The sequence below is a fragment of the Cygnus olor genome, chromosome 5 (assembly GCF_009769625.2).
Source record: "Cygnus olor isolate bCygOlo1 chromosome 5, bCygOlo1.pri.v2, whole genome shotgun sequence".
In the NCBI taxonomy this organism is placed as follows: Eukaryota; Metazoa; Chordata; class Aves; order Anseriformes; family Anatidae; genus Cygnus; species Cygnus olor.
The window spans coordinates 34146295-34158477 of record NC_049173.1 but is presented as its reverse complement, the minus strand read 5'-3'; the positions used below and the strand labels follow the sequence as shown (position 1 = coordinate 34158477).

Here is a 12183-nt window from a genome sequence, read left to right as displayed (position 1 = left end):
AAATATAATCGAGGAAGGAAAAAATGGAGCATAGTATAAAACAGAAAATTCAGTAAGGTAAAACTAAAACAGAAGAAATAGCAGAGGAAGGAGAAAGGTCTCCACTGTCTACAGCGTCCTTGTAAATTCTAACTCATGCAACTCATCATATTTCTCACAACAGCAACATCACATACTACATTTAAGTTAAATTCTTGCCCAATTAGATTTGGAATTGTCCCAAATAGTAGCATCCTGTCTTTTGTCCTGGGCAGACATTTCACTGCCACGTATATGTCACTGTTGGGTGCTTTTCCAGCTTCCAAATTTTCCCTTGTTTATTTCAACCCAGAGGAGGGAGAAAGCAAAAAGCTGCTCCCAAATCATTTATTCAACAAAATACTGGAGGAGGTTGTTAATGTGCAGTTTCCTCAGAGGAAAGATTATTTTAATGGTGCCCTTTTAGCTTCACCTTCCTTTAGCATCAGGCTGGCAAAAAACCCTCAACTAAATATGCCTGGCATCAATCAAGCAGTAAGTCGACTCATCTAAGTTACCACACAAGCTGCAAGCAAACTAAACCAGAAATATCTAAGCCATGCATAGCAGAGAGCTTATTTTTATTTTTGACCTGTTAGGGTCTGTGGGATGGATTTCGTCTTGCTCAGGGTAGATTACACACTCCTCACTTTCAGATGGTTCCAGTTCCTGAGAGAAAATCCCCTCTTCACAAGACACGAGCCGAATCATCTGGGGCCGCACACAAGACCGGTTGTCTTGGGGAGCTATTGAGCTTCCAACCTGGTTTTAAAAAAAAAATCACATAACATTAGATATTACCAATGTTTTTCCTTCAGGTCAGCAGCTGCTGTGCAGATCTAGAAAGTACACATTACAACATAGAAAGAATATCATCAGAAATCTGAGATTAGAAAACAGCACTTCTGTGTCTCTCCTCCTCCTCAACTAGTAAGCTTGACTGCTGTAGCTTCCTATTTTGTTTCTCATTTGCAATCCCCTAAAATTCTCTAGTGAAGTACTAGACTCCCCACACCTATCTGTTCACTCATGAAAAATATAAGCCACCTGTCAGCAGGCTATGTTTATTTTTACAGGCTGATCAGCCATAGTTTAGAGAAGCCTGTGGGCCACAGCTGAAAATCATTGGCTTACTTGCACACAGTAAGCCTAATTTTCTCCTCAGTCATGCAGTTATAAAGCAAGGAAAAACACGTCTACCTTCAGCACAGACTGCTACTAGAAAACAGGTATTAATCGTCTGGGGTATTAGCACACATTACTTGCTGTGACCCATAGGTACAGAGATCCTGTCTGTGTTTTAAAGCTCACAATAAGCTAGCACAACCCACAACTAAGGGCCTCATTTGAGCCACACTTCAGTTACTACTGGAGTGGAGAAACAGTACTCCATCAAGGTGAGGTAACAGGAAATCAGGCACATATACCTTTAATGCCAAACTCAGTTTCTCAGCTTGTTTTATCCATTACTAGCCAAGGAGCTGAGGGAAAATACGAGTCCTTTCCCCATCTTTGGAAAGATACACTCAGAGTACATTCACCTCCTCAAAGAAGTACCACCCTTACTTTGTTGATGTGCACAGGTAGATCTGCCTGTTCTTCTCTATCATCCCCATTGCTGTTTTGAGACAGCGAATCTCGACTTGGAGATCGGGAAACAGAGAAGGACTCCAGCTGACGTAAGTCAAGCATAGATTTCACAGTCATCTCTATGTTGCTGGTTGGCTGGGACCAGCGCCCACGTTGCCGGGGCATCTTGCTCATTGGTGCCTCCGAACGCTGGATTGCTGCTATCTCCTTGGCCTGAAATTGAAAGACAGTCTTAGGGAATCAGCTCTGCTGATTGGAAAACAGGAGAGAAAATATACGACCCATAGCAAAACAAAATTATAACTATCTCCATAAAAGCTGTTCATCAGCTTAAAATTCCTCCCCTAATCATAAAGGCATCAAGGTAAATTGATAGTTTTGTTGCAGCTTCTTGCATGACTGAACATTCAAATGCCTTGCTCAGATCCTAGTATACAATAAGCTTCAAGCCTACATGATATTCAGGTCAGAAATGAAGGGGACAAAAACATAACATCTGATGGAACGATACAGAGGTAGAGATCCCAAGTGAAAACATCTCTTAACTAGGCTCTATTTTGCCACCCCAAATCATTCTTCACTGATGGGCTTCTCAATAGTTTCCCACTGCGGCTGCACCTTTCCCAGTAGTGAAAATGAAAAGTTTTCTATCTCCATGTGAATTTCTTTTCCAGTTTCCCTACGATGAGAAATACAATTGGAAGATTTAGCAACTCACCCTCCTCATTTCCCAATGGGAAAGGCTTCTTGAGAGGGTAAGGTCTGGATCTGGAAAGGGAAAAAGATAGATACCTAGTTGTCATCCTTGGACAGCGGTCCAGCTTTTTGAAAGATCTCTTACCTCATCTTTCCCCCAGGGCAGCTTTCCTACACATTTTGAACCCACACACCACTGTCAACATGGTTTCTCATGAACTGCCAAACCATTGTATCAATTTTTTTATTTTTTTAAAACACAGTTTTATACAGGTTTTTCACTGACTCATCAGAACGCTTGCCACAGTGCAGTAGCCCATCAAAGGCTTGGAAAAAAACCCTGCTCCAATACACTGTAACATCTATAGCAAAAATATCTCAAATAGGTAATGGTAATTTCTACTGTAAGTTTTATCAGGCATCCTTAGAACCCTCCATGAGATCTCTTTTGAATTCTGTGGACTTGTAATAACCTGCAGAACCAAGCCCATGGGATTAATACAAAAACTGTTTGGCCAGCTGGAACTAGCAAGACACTTCGCAATTTAACAACGGAACACCGAAATACACCTCTGTTTAGATGTTGGAATGGGCAACATTGCCCAGTGGTGCTGATCCATCTGGTCCTGTTTTGGTCTCTTTCTGCACATACCTTGCTGTAACTAAACCCTAAGTATCTTGTCTCCTCCCCCCTACACATTCATGTCATTTTTCTCCATATCTGCCCATGCCCCGCTCCCATTTATACCTGAGTCTCTCTCAGTGTTGCAGTTGGACTGAATATGGAAAGATTGCAGCCCACTTAACTCGTCTTCATCATTCCCTTCATCTTCACCATCCTTGTCGCTGTCTGATGAAAGTGCAGGCACAGAGGATAGGGCAGAGATGGACTCGTGCCTGGGAGGCAGAAATTGGAAGAAGTGTTACAGTCATTCTCAAGAACAGCCCAACATTTCAAATCCTACACCAGGCAGTTCTCTACCTTATTCTCTCCCTCACAGAGAACACTCAGCAGGCTGCCTTGACTCTCCCAAACAGCCCTAGATGGACCCACCCCTGAGAAACAGGGCAAGTTAAGCCCTGCACAATGGTGTGTAGAGCCTTCCACAGAAACCATCTCTTACATGTAGAATGATGACAGAAATCAGAACAAAAGTAAACGAGCCAGAGCAAGTCGAGTGGAATGAAACTTGGCCTTCTTCCATTTCAGACCCAGACAATCCAAAAGGTCAGGACGGTAGAGGGTATTTGAAAGGAAAGTATTTCTCCCACCCTTAAGCATTTCCTCTCTGGAACTATTTTACACATCAAAAATGTCAGAGATATTTATTCCCTGTTTGACAGCAATTGGATATATGGCAAATTATTATATAAGAGACAGGTTCACATCAAGGATTGCACCATGAAGAACCTGCATGAACAGCCCCCACACCATAAGAGTGCCATGCTGCACTTTTTAGCCTTAAGGCACAAGGACTGTAAAACAAAATTTGGGCAGATCTTTAATCAGAGTAGATCAAACAAGCATTCCCACAGAAACCCCAGAAGCACTCCAAGCACAGAACTCCCCAGTAACAACTCAGAACACTTACCAGCATCAAACTATTTTTCTTCCTTCTTCCCCTACCTCCCCTCACCCCTTCAGACAAAAGAACCAAATGATTTAACCCACTTTGGACAATAATTGAAGAAATGAAGAATCCCTAAAAAAAATTTGAGTAGTGCCCACTCTATGGCCTTGAGCTACAGTGCCAAACTCATCATTAGTGACACTTATAGGATACCAGTTGTGGGTGTTGAGTGCCAAGCATTATTCATGAGATCAAAATAGCTCATCCACCAAATACAGATCATCCTGGCCAGGAACCAAGTTCTCCTGCAGCTGACAGATAGCAGGCAGTATTAAAACATGTCAAGAAGTAGTTAAGGTATTTTAATCTTTTCTCTTCCCACATAGTGATGGAACTTTCATTTCCATTTTATTAGGAGTGGCTGGGCGACAATTACCCAATCCCTTCAGATGAGCTATAGGATGTTCTGGCAAAAAAGAAGAACAAAACTAACAGCACAGTCAGCTGAGTTGTCCAGTGAAACAGTTTCATGTTGGCTGCACTTATCTATTTTTGACAGTTGAGTATGTAATTTTCCATCTTTTCTACAGTCTTCTTGTGTGTCCATCTTGTCATTCTCATGGTCTTGTGTCTGTTAGCAGGGAAATCTCAATGAAGCTCAAGCACCACAGTACAATTGAGGCTATGACAAGATTTATCCTGTGAGGTATAATGGCTCTATATATCATAGGAAATATTAACTTTTATCAGTAACTCAGCATCTTTCTGCTTGTGTCCACCATGGTTGTTTAAGGAGATTATCAAGGAAGAAGGGTTGGATTAGACCTCTTAGCATCTAACTGGTTGGATGTCTTACTATGAGGTGGTGATATGGCAAGGCAAGGTTACGTGTTTGCTAAATTCCTGCATGTACTACTATTGGTGTAAATGGAGAAGGGAGGATTGCTATCAACGTGTTTTATGTTACAAATAGAAAGATGGCCTCTATCCATCAGATAGGTACTGACAAAATTAGCAAGGGGAAAAAAAAAGTAGTATTTTCCAGCATCCTCAAAGAAGCTGAGTAAGTGAATGCAAAACATATTTTGGAAGTTGGATGGGCTTCTTTTTTACCTTATGGGAAGTGCCAAGCAAATTATGAAGTCAGATGTATCCAATGCAAACATGCGGTTGTCTCATATTACACAGCAAAAATTCAAGCCCCCTTCTACATCCTCCTTTTTCAACTCTCATATGCTTTTCAAATTCAGTCCTGTGACTCAAATGCAGACAACTGAATGGGGTTTTCAGAAGCATCTTAGGCCCACTGATTTCAAACAGAGATACTTCTGAAAATGAAACCTATGTTCACAAGGTCTTGAATGTTTTAACTCTTCTGCTTGCCCAAGTCAATCCTTCAATTTGGACTTCACTTCTTTCTCCACATTCATCTATGTACACTGGATTTTCTTCTAAGCACATTCCATACGTCCTCAACACTCTTCCTCAGTTCTTGTTCGTGCTTGGATGAAAGTCAGAGTAATATAGGTTGAGGTTTCAAGCATGGGAGTTGCTTCCAAATAAGCACCACATGAGAGCATTCTGACATGGACGGAAGAAGACTTCTGGGGTTTTGTTGAATTCCTGTTGAGAACACGTTCAGTCAACCCCAACAAAGCGTCATTACACCTGAATGAATGCTTCAGAGTAGCTATTCCAGAACAGCATGTACAGACATGTCCAGGTCTTATTATATGTGCGACTCACTGCAAGGATTTTAATTGTCCATGCTCTTGTCTTCTTCCTTTGCTAAGGAACTATCCCCTTCTAGTACCATGCCTAGGTTTTGTTCTGTGGGGATGGGCAGAAACAGTTGCACTTCAAAGTTCCCAATTTCTGAAGGGTCGGCCAGTACAGGGTCAATGGCAGGGAAGGACCTTCAGTAAGAAAGCCTTCAGGACATATAATATAGTAGACTTAGAAGTGCTACACGTATGTACGGAGCTCTAGTATTAAGACATCTGATGTTAGAGTACTCTGTATTCTTTTACATGTCCTCAGTTTAACCTTTCTTTCTTTTCTTAAAACAACACAACAAAACACGAGAATGTCAACTATCCATTTCAACAGATATGGTATCAGCATTCCCACTCTGATCTTGTGCTACTTAAACTGTCAGCTCTGAGAGTCTATTTATGAAACCTTAACATCCTATGTGGTAGGGTACACTAGCCGATTCCATCCTCTGCCAAATGCCTAAGGGTTTTAAAATGAAAGTTACCCTGCTTTTCCTGACAGAAAGATCACAGTGCTGCTGACTTCAGAGCTTCCCTGGTGTTAAAACCTCAGCATCTCAGCACAGACTCAGGCACCACTTTTGATCTGGCATCAAAAACCTGCCCCATTATGAGCCCTGGAAAAGGCACAGCTTTCCTGGACTGGACCAAAGCCCCACTGAAAATTTGATAAGGAGCTCCTCTTTCCAAATATACCCAAGGGCACACAGTACTTCTTTGTCTAAAATTACTGTATGTTTGCCAATGTAATTCAGATAACATTTCCATCTTCTGCTATTTATACTAGAGCTTCAATGAAAGTCACAGAAAAAGTGACTTTTAAAATTAAAAAATATAAATGCTCAGCTAAAACAAGACTAATCGCTGTAAACATTCCACAGGAAAATCAATTTAAAACTTCCTTTCCAAAAATTTGAGACAAGCTTTTATAAACAATAAGCGCATACTTGGATCATAATCAAAAGTTGAATTAAAAGGCCTCTACATGACTCCTCAGCTGAAAACACAAACGTCTCAAAACCAAAATGTACCAGCAATATCAGCTGAGTAAGTTCTTTATCCCAAACAATCAAAGCTCCTCATGTTCAGCAGATAAGAGACAAGCACACATCAGCAATTCTCACAACCAGAGACAGAACTAGAAGGCTATCAGGGGCACTATGGAGAATGGTGGGTCATACAGGTCGGATCAGTTCCAAAATAACACAATGTCTCGTAAGGCGAGTCAGAGAAATCCTTCAGAGGAGAAGCTTTAGTATCTCTAGAAGTTTTTGGACAGTTTAAAAAGGCTAAGACTCAGTTTGGAAAGAAGGTTGGATGGGGAGAGTTTGTGACAGAAGATTACAAAACCCTGGGGACGACACGTATCTGGATGCAGAACTACACTTCACCAAAACTCACAATATTCAGAACCAGGGAGCTTTCAATGAACTAGCAGAAGTGTGGTTTAAAATAGAGAAAAAAGTCTTTCTTTCCATAGAGAATAGTGAACTCCTGGAACTCGTCACCATGGGAGGGTGCAGAGGCAAAGAATATCACAGAGTTCATAAAGGATTTATACAAATTCAGTGGACAATGGCTCCGTGACCAAAGACTAAAGGGAACAGGCATAGATGTACCTCCTAACATCTCAGATGCAACAACTGAGCATAAGGTGAGTGCACCTGCACCACAAAGGTCCATATAGCAAGGATCAGTGTCCCACTAAACAGCACTTCCACAGACAGAGACAGAACACTGAACTTTGTGGAACACTGGTGTGACCCAGAAAGGCACTTTCTACATGTTTACATTCCAGATGTTATTCACTTGGACTAATCCCTGCCCTGTCAATTGCAGCTGGATAGAGACAGCACTGTCCTGAATTAGAAGTCTCCTGCTCCCCACTGCCACCTCAGCTCAGTTTTGCTTCCCCGGTAGTATTTTGGTTATTCGTTTTGTCGCACTCTCATATTATGGAACTATAGAATGCATTACTACCCACACCAAATTCTAGTAATACCATTCTAGAAAAAAACTAGTACAACAATGACATATCACCAGGCAGGGATCTTTCTTAATACTATTGTGACTCCTTTTGAGACAACAATTTTATATCTTAAGGTATAAACCAAATCTCTACTGCAACCTACACATACAGACTTTGGAAACACAACCAGATTTTGGAACACAACCAGAACAGCTATAGGGCTAGAAAACCAATCTCACTAAAGTTCATTAGTTTCTCTTCTCCCACCTCAGTAATGCTGATCCAATAGGTTCTTCTTCCATATTCAGTCCCAATCCAAAATGCTCGGGAGTTATGTCTTTGCTGAAATCCAGTGACCACAGCGGTCGATCAAAACTGAAAACAAGCTTTCAAAGCTGACCAAACAGGAAGATTCCAGGCTTGCAAGGAGGTAACCAAACAAGTTTAATAAAGTGCTGGGGTTGGCGTGGCACTAACGCCGCCCTTCAGCAAGCGTCTGTGATGGAAACAAGTATCACCTAATGCGGAAGAGAACTGGGATTATCTGTCACAGGCTGAGCCTCAGTAGGGTAAGGCTGCAGCTGCTGGAATAATGGAGAGTCTGCTATAAAAAGCACATTGCTTGACAGCTCCAGAATTTTGGCTAGAAAAAGGCTTCATGAGTTCTCCTAGTATCGTTACTGAAAGCACTTATTAGGCAAGAGTTGTTTCAAGAATGAGCAGATCAAGACCTTCCCAAATGAAACTATGCAGACGGACTTGTTCAAATGTTACTCGCTCCCAAAGGGAGTGGGAAGCTCCTTGTGATACTCTAACGACCGGTGTGGTAAGTCCTCCAAAGCTTTGGCACTTGTATATCCAGAAATCAATTTGTAGCCATTCTGAGGAGGAAAACTGTGGGACATAGCATCAAAAAGCTCTGTTTTTCTTTTTTCTTTTTTTTTTTCTTCCTTTTTTTTTCCCCCTCCACTTTGATCCCACATCAGCTTTGTCAGGAGTCTTTCCTATGTTGCTTTTGGTCAAACGAGTCTCAGCTATTTACTAACTATAGAGAAACCAAAGACATTACACTAATAATTCATAATCTCCTCTCCCTCTTGTTCTGCATAAAACCAGCGTCTGTGTTTAAGAACAACTTTTTAAAGAAAGGTCACCAGATAAATTTAGATCTATTTAGATTGTAGACCGTGGTAGTTTTTAGTTATGTTGCTCACTGAGCAAAAATAATAATATGATTTGGCTGGCAAGAACTTCTCATGGAAATTATTTTTATATTTATAATTAAAGGTGACTTTCTTCAAAGCCTCCTGAATATAGTTAACAAAGAAACAATACAACTGTAAGAACTTTTCAGAATTATGATCAACATGGCAAACTCATGCAGCTCACAGGTTTATGTCAGTACTGCCACTGCAGAAAATCACCTTTAAATTGCATTCAGCCTAGATCCACCGAGTTTTATTCATGAAGGAACAAGGCTTCCTTGGTGGGATGCTGTGTAGTAATCTCAGTACTGCTAAGTAAACTGCTTATTAAAAGTTTCTGACCACATTATTAAACTAAAATAAGACACAAGGGGCATTACATACATATTGCAATCAGTGAAGCAACACCAGGTAAGCCGTCTGGAATATCACAGTCAGGTTTGTATATCCAAAGAAGAGGCAAAGAAATCATGGCAAAACCAAAAGAGTAAGACAACTTTTAGAAGACACTATCAGTGAAAACAGCAGGAACTTTCCAGTTGAACTCCAGTGGCACACTTTTCACTTTAAACCCTACAAAGCCAGCTCTTCTCAGTCTACTCTGCTCACCTCATGAGTCCAGCTGTCTTGTGTGGTGGAGACTTTTCTGCCTGCTTTCCTCTCTGTTTCATGTCAGATAGTCGCTGCCGCATGTTGATGGTCATTTCTGAGCTCAGACGCCAGATGAAGATGCAGCTGAAAGAGGGAAAGGTAAGGCTTGGTTTAAGTCTCAGCTCATTTTATTAACATTATCAATTTCATTTGCAAAGGCAAACAAGAGACCTTCTAAACTGTGGTGGGGAGAGACAAACACAGGAACAGCTTCATGGAAACTCAATCCCATCACGAGCCTCATGACAAAAATGTAAAGTCTGCCTGGCAAAGACTCCTTATGAACTAGAGCAACTGCATAGAAATTTGCACAGGCTCATGTCTTATCCTGTACCTTTATTCCCCTACCTGACCAGCTGCTGAAGGAAATGTCATAACAAGTTACTCCATGGTCAGCAGGATAAATGAAGTCTGGCTCTCTACAGATGTGTTTTACATCCTCTTAGCATCAATTAAGCTGCAGGCTCTGATTGCACCTTCCCCTACGGGCAAGATTTTCCTAAAGTCTCTCCCTCCAACTCATTGATTCTCTGTGGTGTACTAACAGTTAAACTTATGCAGTCATTCTTTTTATAGTCAGGGTAGTTCTTCTACTTCTCTATTCTGACTCTCCCCAGGAAACTTCTAAGGAATGTGATGGAATTTGGTCAATGGATTTTAAAGTGTTTAAGAAAGGGAAACAAAGTGTCATCTCATTGGTTTCATTTTCTTCAGAAATCTGGCTTAAAAAAATAAATTCCTCATCACATTAGAGAATACTGTATCTCATCTTCAGCTACTAGACAATAAAGCAACCAGTATTTTCTTTAAAATGCAACCTCAGTGCTAATTAATTCTTTTCGTCTCACCCATCTTTCCTGTCTAGCTGGGTGTATTTACACTGATGTAGAAACAGAGGTGGTGTTTTTGCTATCACTTATAACATCATGGTTGCTACTTTGGAATCCAAAGAGTATTTAATCGAGTTCTTCAAGATCTGTCAGTGTCACCCTATTCATCAGTACTCCAATACACCAAGGAATTTTCAATGAGGGGCTTTCCCCTCCTTCCTTGCTGGTTTGTAAAAAGTTTAGGTCTCCTGGACCAGAGGCAAACACCAAAGGCACCAGGATCTTGAATGCCTGCATCTTCTCCATTTTTTTTCGTTTGTTTCATGAAAGGACATTTTAAAAAGTTTCTTTTTCATGCCACACCGAAAGGAAACAAACAACAACAAAACACCATTTCACGAAAAACTGACAAATCACTTCTTGCCCCCAGTCCCTGAGCTTTGTCACACATGAGTAACATCACTCCCAGCTACTCAAATCGCACACAGACACAGAAGCTTCCCATCACCAGTGAAAATGTCATCTTTCTCCCCAGCTTTTTAGCGAAGAGAAAGTTGTGAGGCACTGCATCTGGGAACTATGGCAACCTAAGGCAGCCAGCTGCTTCTCCTCAAACAGCATCTCTCTTGAACATAACAGCACCTATAATCTGCTGCTGAGACAACACTGAAAAGCAGCAAACAAAATTCAGCAAGCAAATCTGGTTTGTTCATTTACCCCGCCCCCACAGCAATCAAACCTAGAGATAAGCAGCAAACAGCATGAACTTGTAAATGCATTAAATACATTAGCATTCTACAAAAAGTTTTGCACAAGTATGCTCCCACCTACACCTTTGGGGTTTTGCTTTTTTTTTTTTTGAACGTGCAGTATTATTCTCCCAATCCTTGTGCCCTTCTTCATCTCCATTGTTCTCTTCCCAGTTTCATTCTTTGCACGTGCTGTAGCATGAGATCAGACTATTTTCCCTGTTCTCCTTTATAAAAGGCACTTTCTCTGCTCCTTACAGCTAAGTTGTTCAATAATCCCTTCCTCACTTCTCAACCACCTCCTCCACACCCTTAGTGAAGAAAATGACACTCTCTCATGTCAACAAGGGAACATTGCACTAAATCACATGCAGCGCTGGGTACCTCAAACCTTCCATGTTTCTGGAATTTCTCAGAAATTCACAACAAAAGGGGTCTTTATTCTGCAACTTTTCCCTTAATCTATTTACACACATGAAAGATATAAGGAAAAACAAATTATTTACCTTTTACTGAAAGAAAGAAAGAACAACCTGATGCAATTAAAGGTGATATATTTTACATTTTGTAACAACAGACTCCCTAGAACTCTGCTTCCAGTTCAATTGTGTTTTATTAATAGGAAAAAGAGAGAAAGAGAGAATCTGGGTTGCGCAGGTCTTGAGATGGCACTCCAGGAAGCCTTGTTTCTCGAAGGAAAATCTTATTAGGTTCAGCTGATTTAAGCATTCACTGATTCCAGGAGCAGTGGGTCTGTTCACCTCTACAATCATTACATTTGGCATATATTCTGCTTTTCCCTTAGGCTCAGTCTGGTGATTATTTAATGTTTTCATGAGCTGATTTGGCTCAATAATCTGCAGAAACCTCAGCTGGGGAGCCAGAGGCTGCTGATTTAGTGACTTGAATCAGCTTACTGAGGGGTCAGCTGTACCACAACTGGCTTAGGGGAGCAGGGAAGAGGACCGTATGGACAGGAACAGGAAGACTGGGGACAGGCCTTTCCTTTTTGCTGCTGGACAGGCCCATTCACCTGGCGAAACCTCACACATGGGGGTACTGTAAGAGAATGTTGTGGCACCACTGTTCAGAATATCACAAACTCCATTACACTGCATTATGTTACGGA

At 41.2% G+C, this 12183-nt stretch overlaps 1 protein-coding gene across 11 annotated transcripts in view; it reads right to left on the bottom strand.

The window, feature by feature from the left end:
• MAPKBP1 (mitogen-activated protein kinase binding protein 1) overlaps positions 1-12183 on the bottom strand; it is a 96681-nt gene that overhangs the window by 15533 nt on the left and 68965 nt on the right. For all 11 annotated transcript variants that reach the window (XM_040557974.1, XM_040557983.1, XM_040557975.1 and 8 more), the window contains 5 exons: positions 9434-9559; positions 3053-3201; positions 2327-2376; positions 1585-1821; positions 611-780 (listed from right to left, as the gene is read on the bottom strand). In XM_040557974.1, coding sequence (XP_040413908.1) covers positions 611-780; positions 1585-1821; positions 2327-2376; positions 3053-3201; positions 9434-9559 — 732 coding nt within the window. The remainder of the gene's footprint in view (positions 1-610; positions 781-1584; positions 1822-2326; positions 2377-3052; positions 3202-9433; positions 9560-12183) is intronic.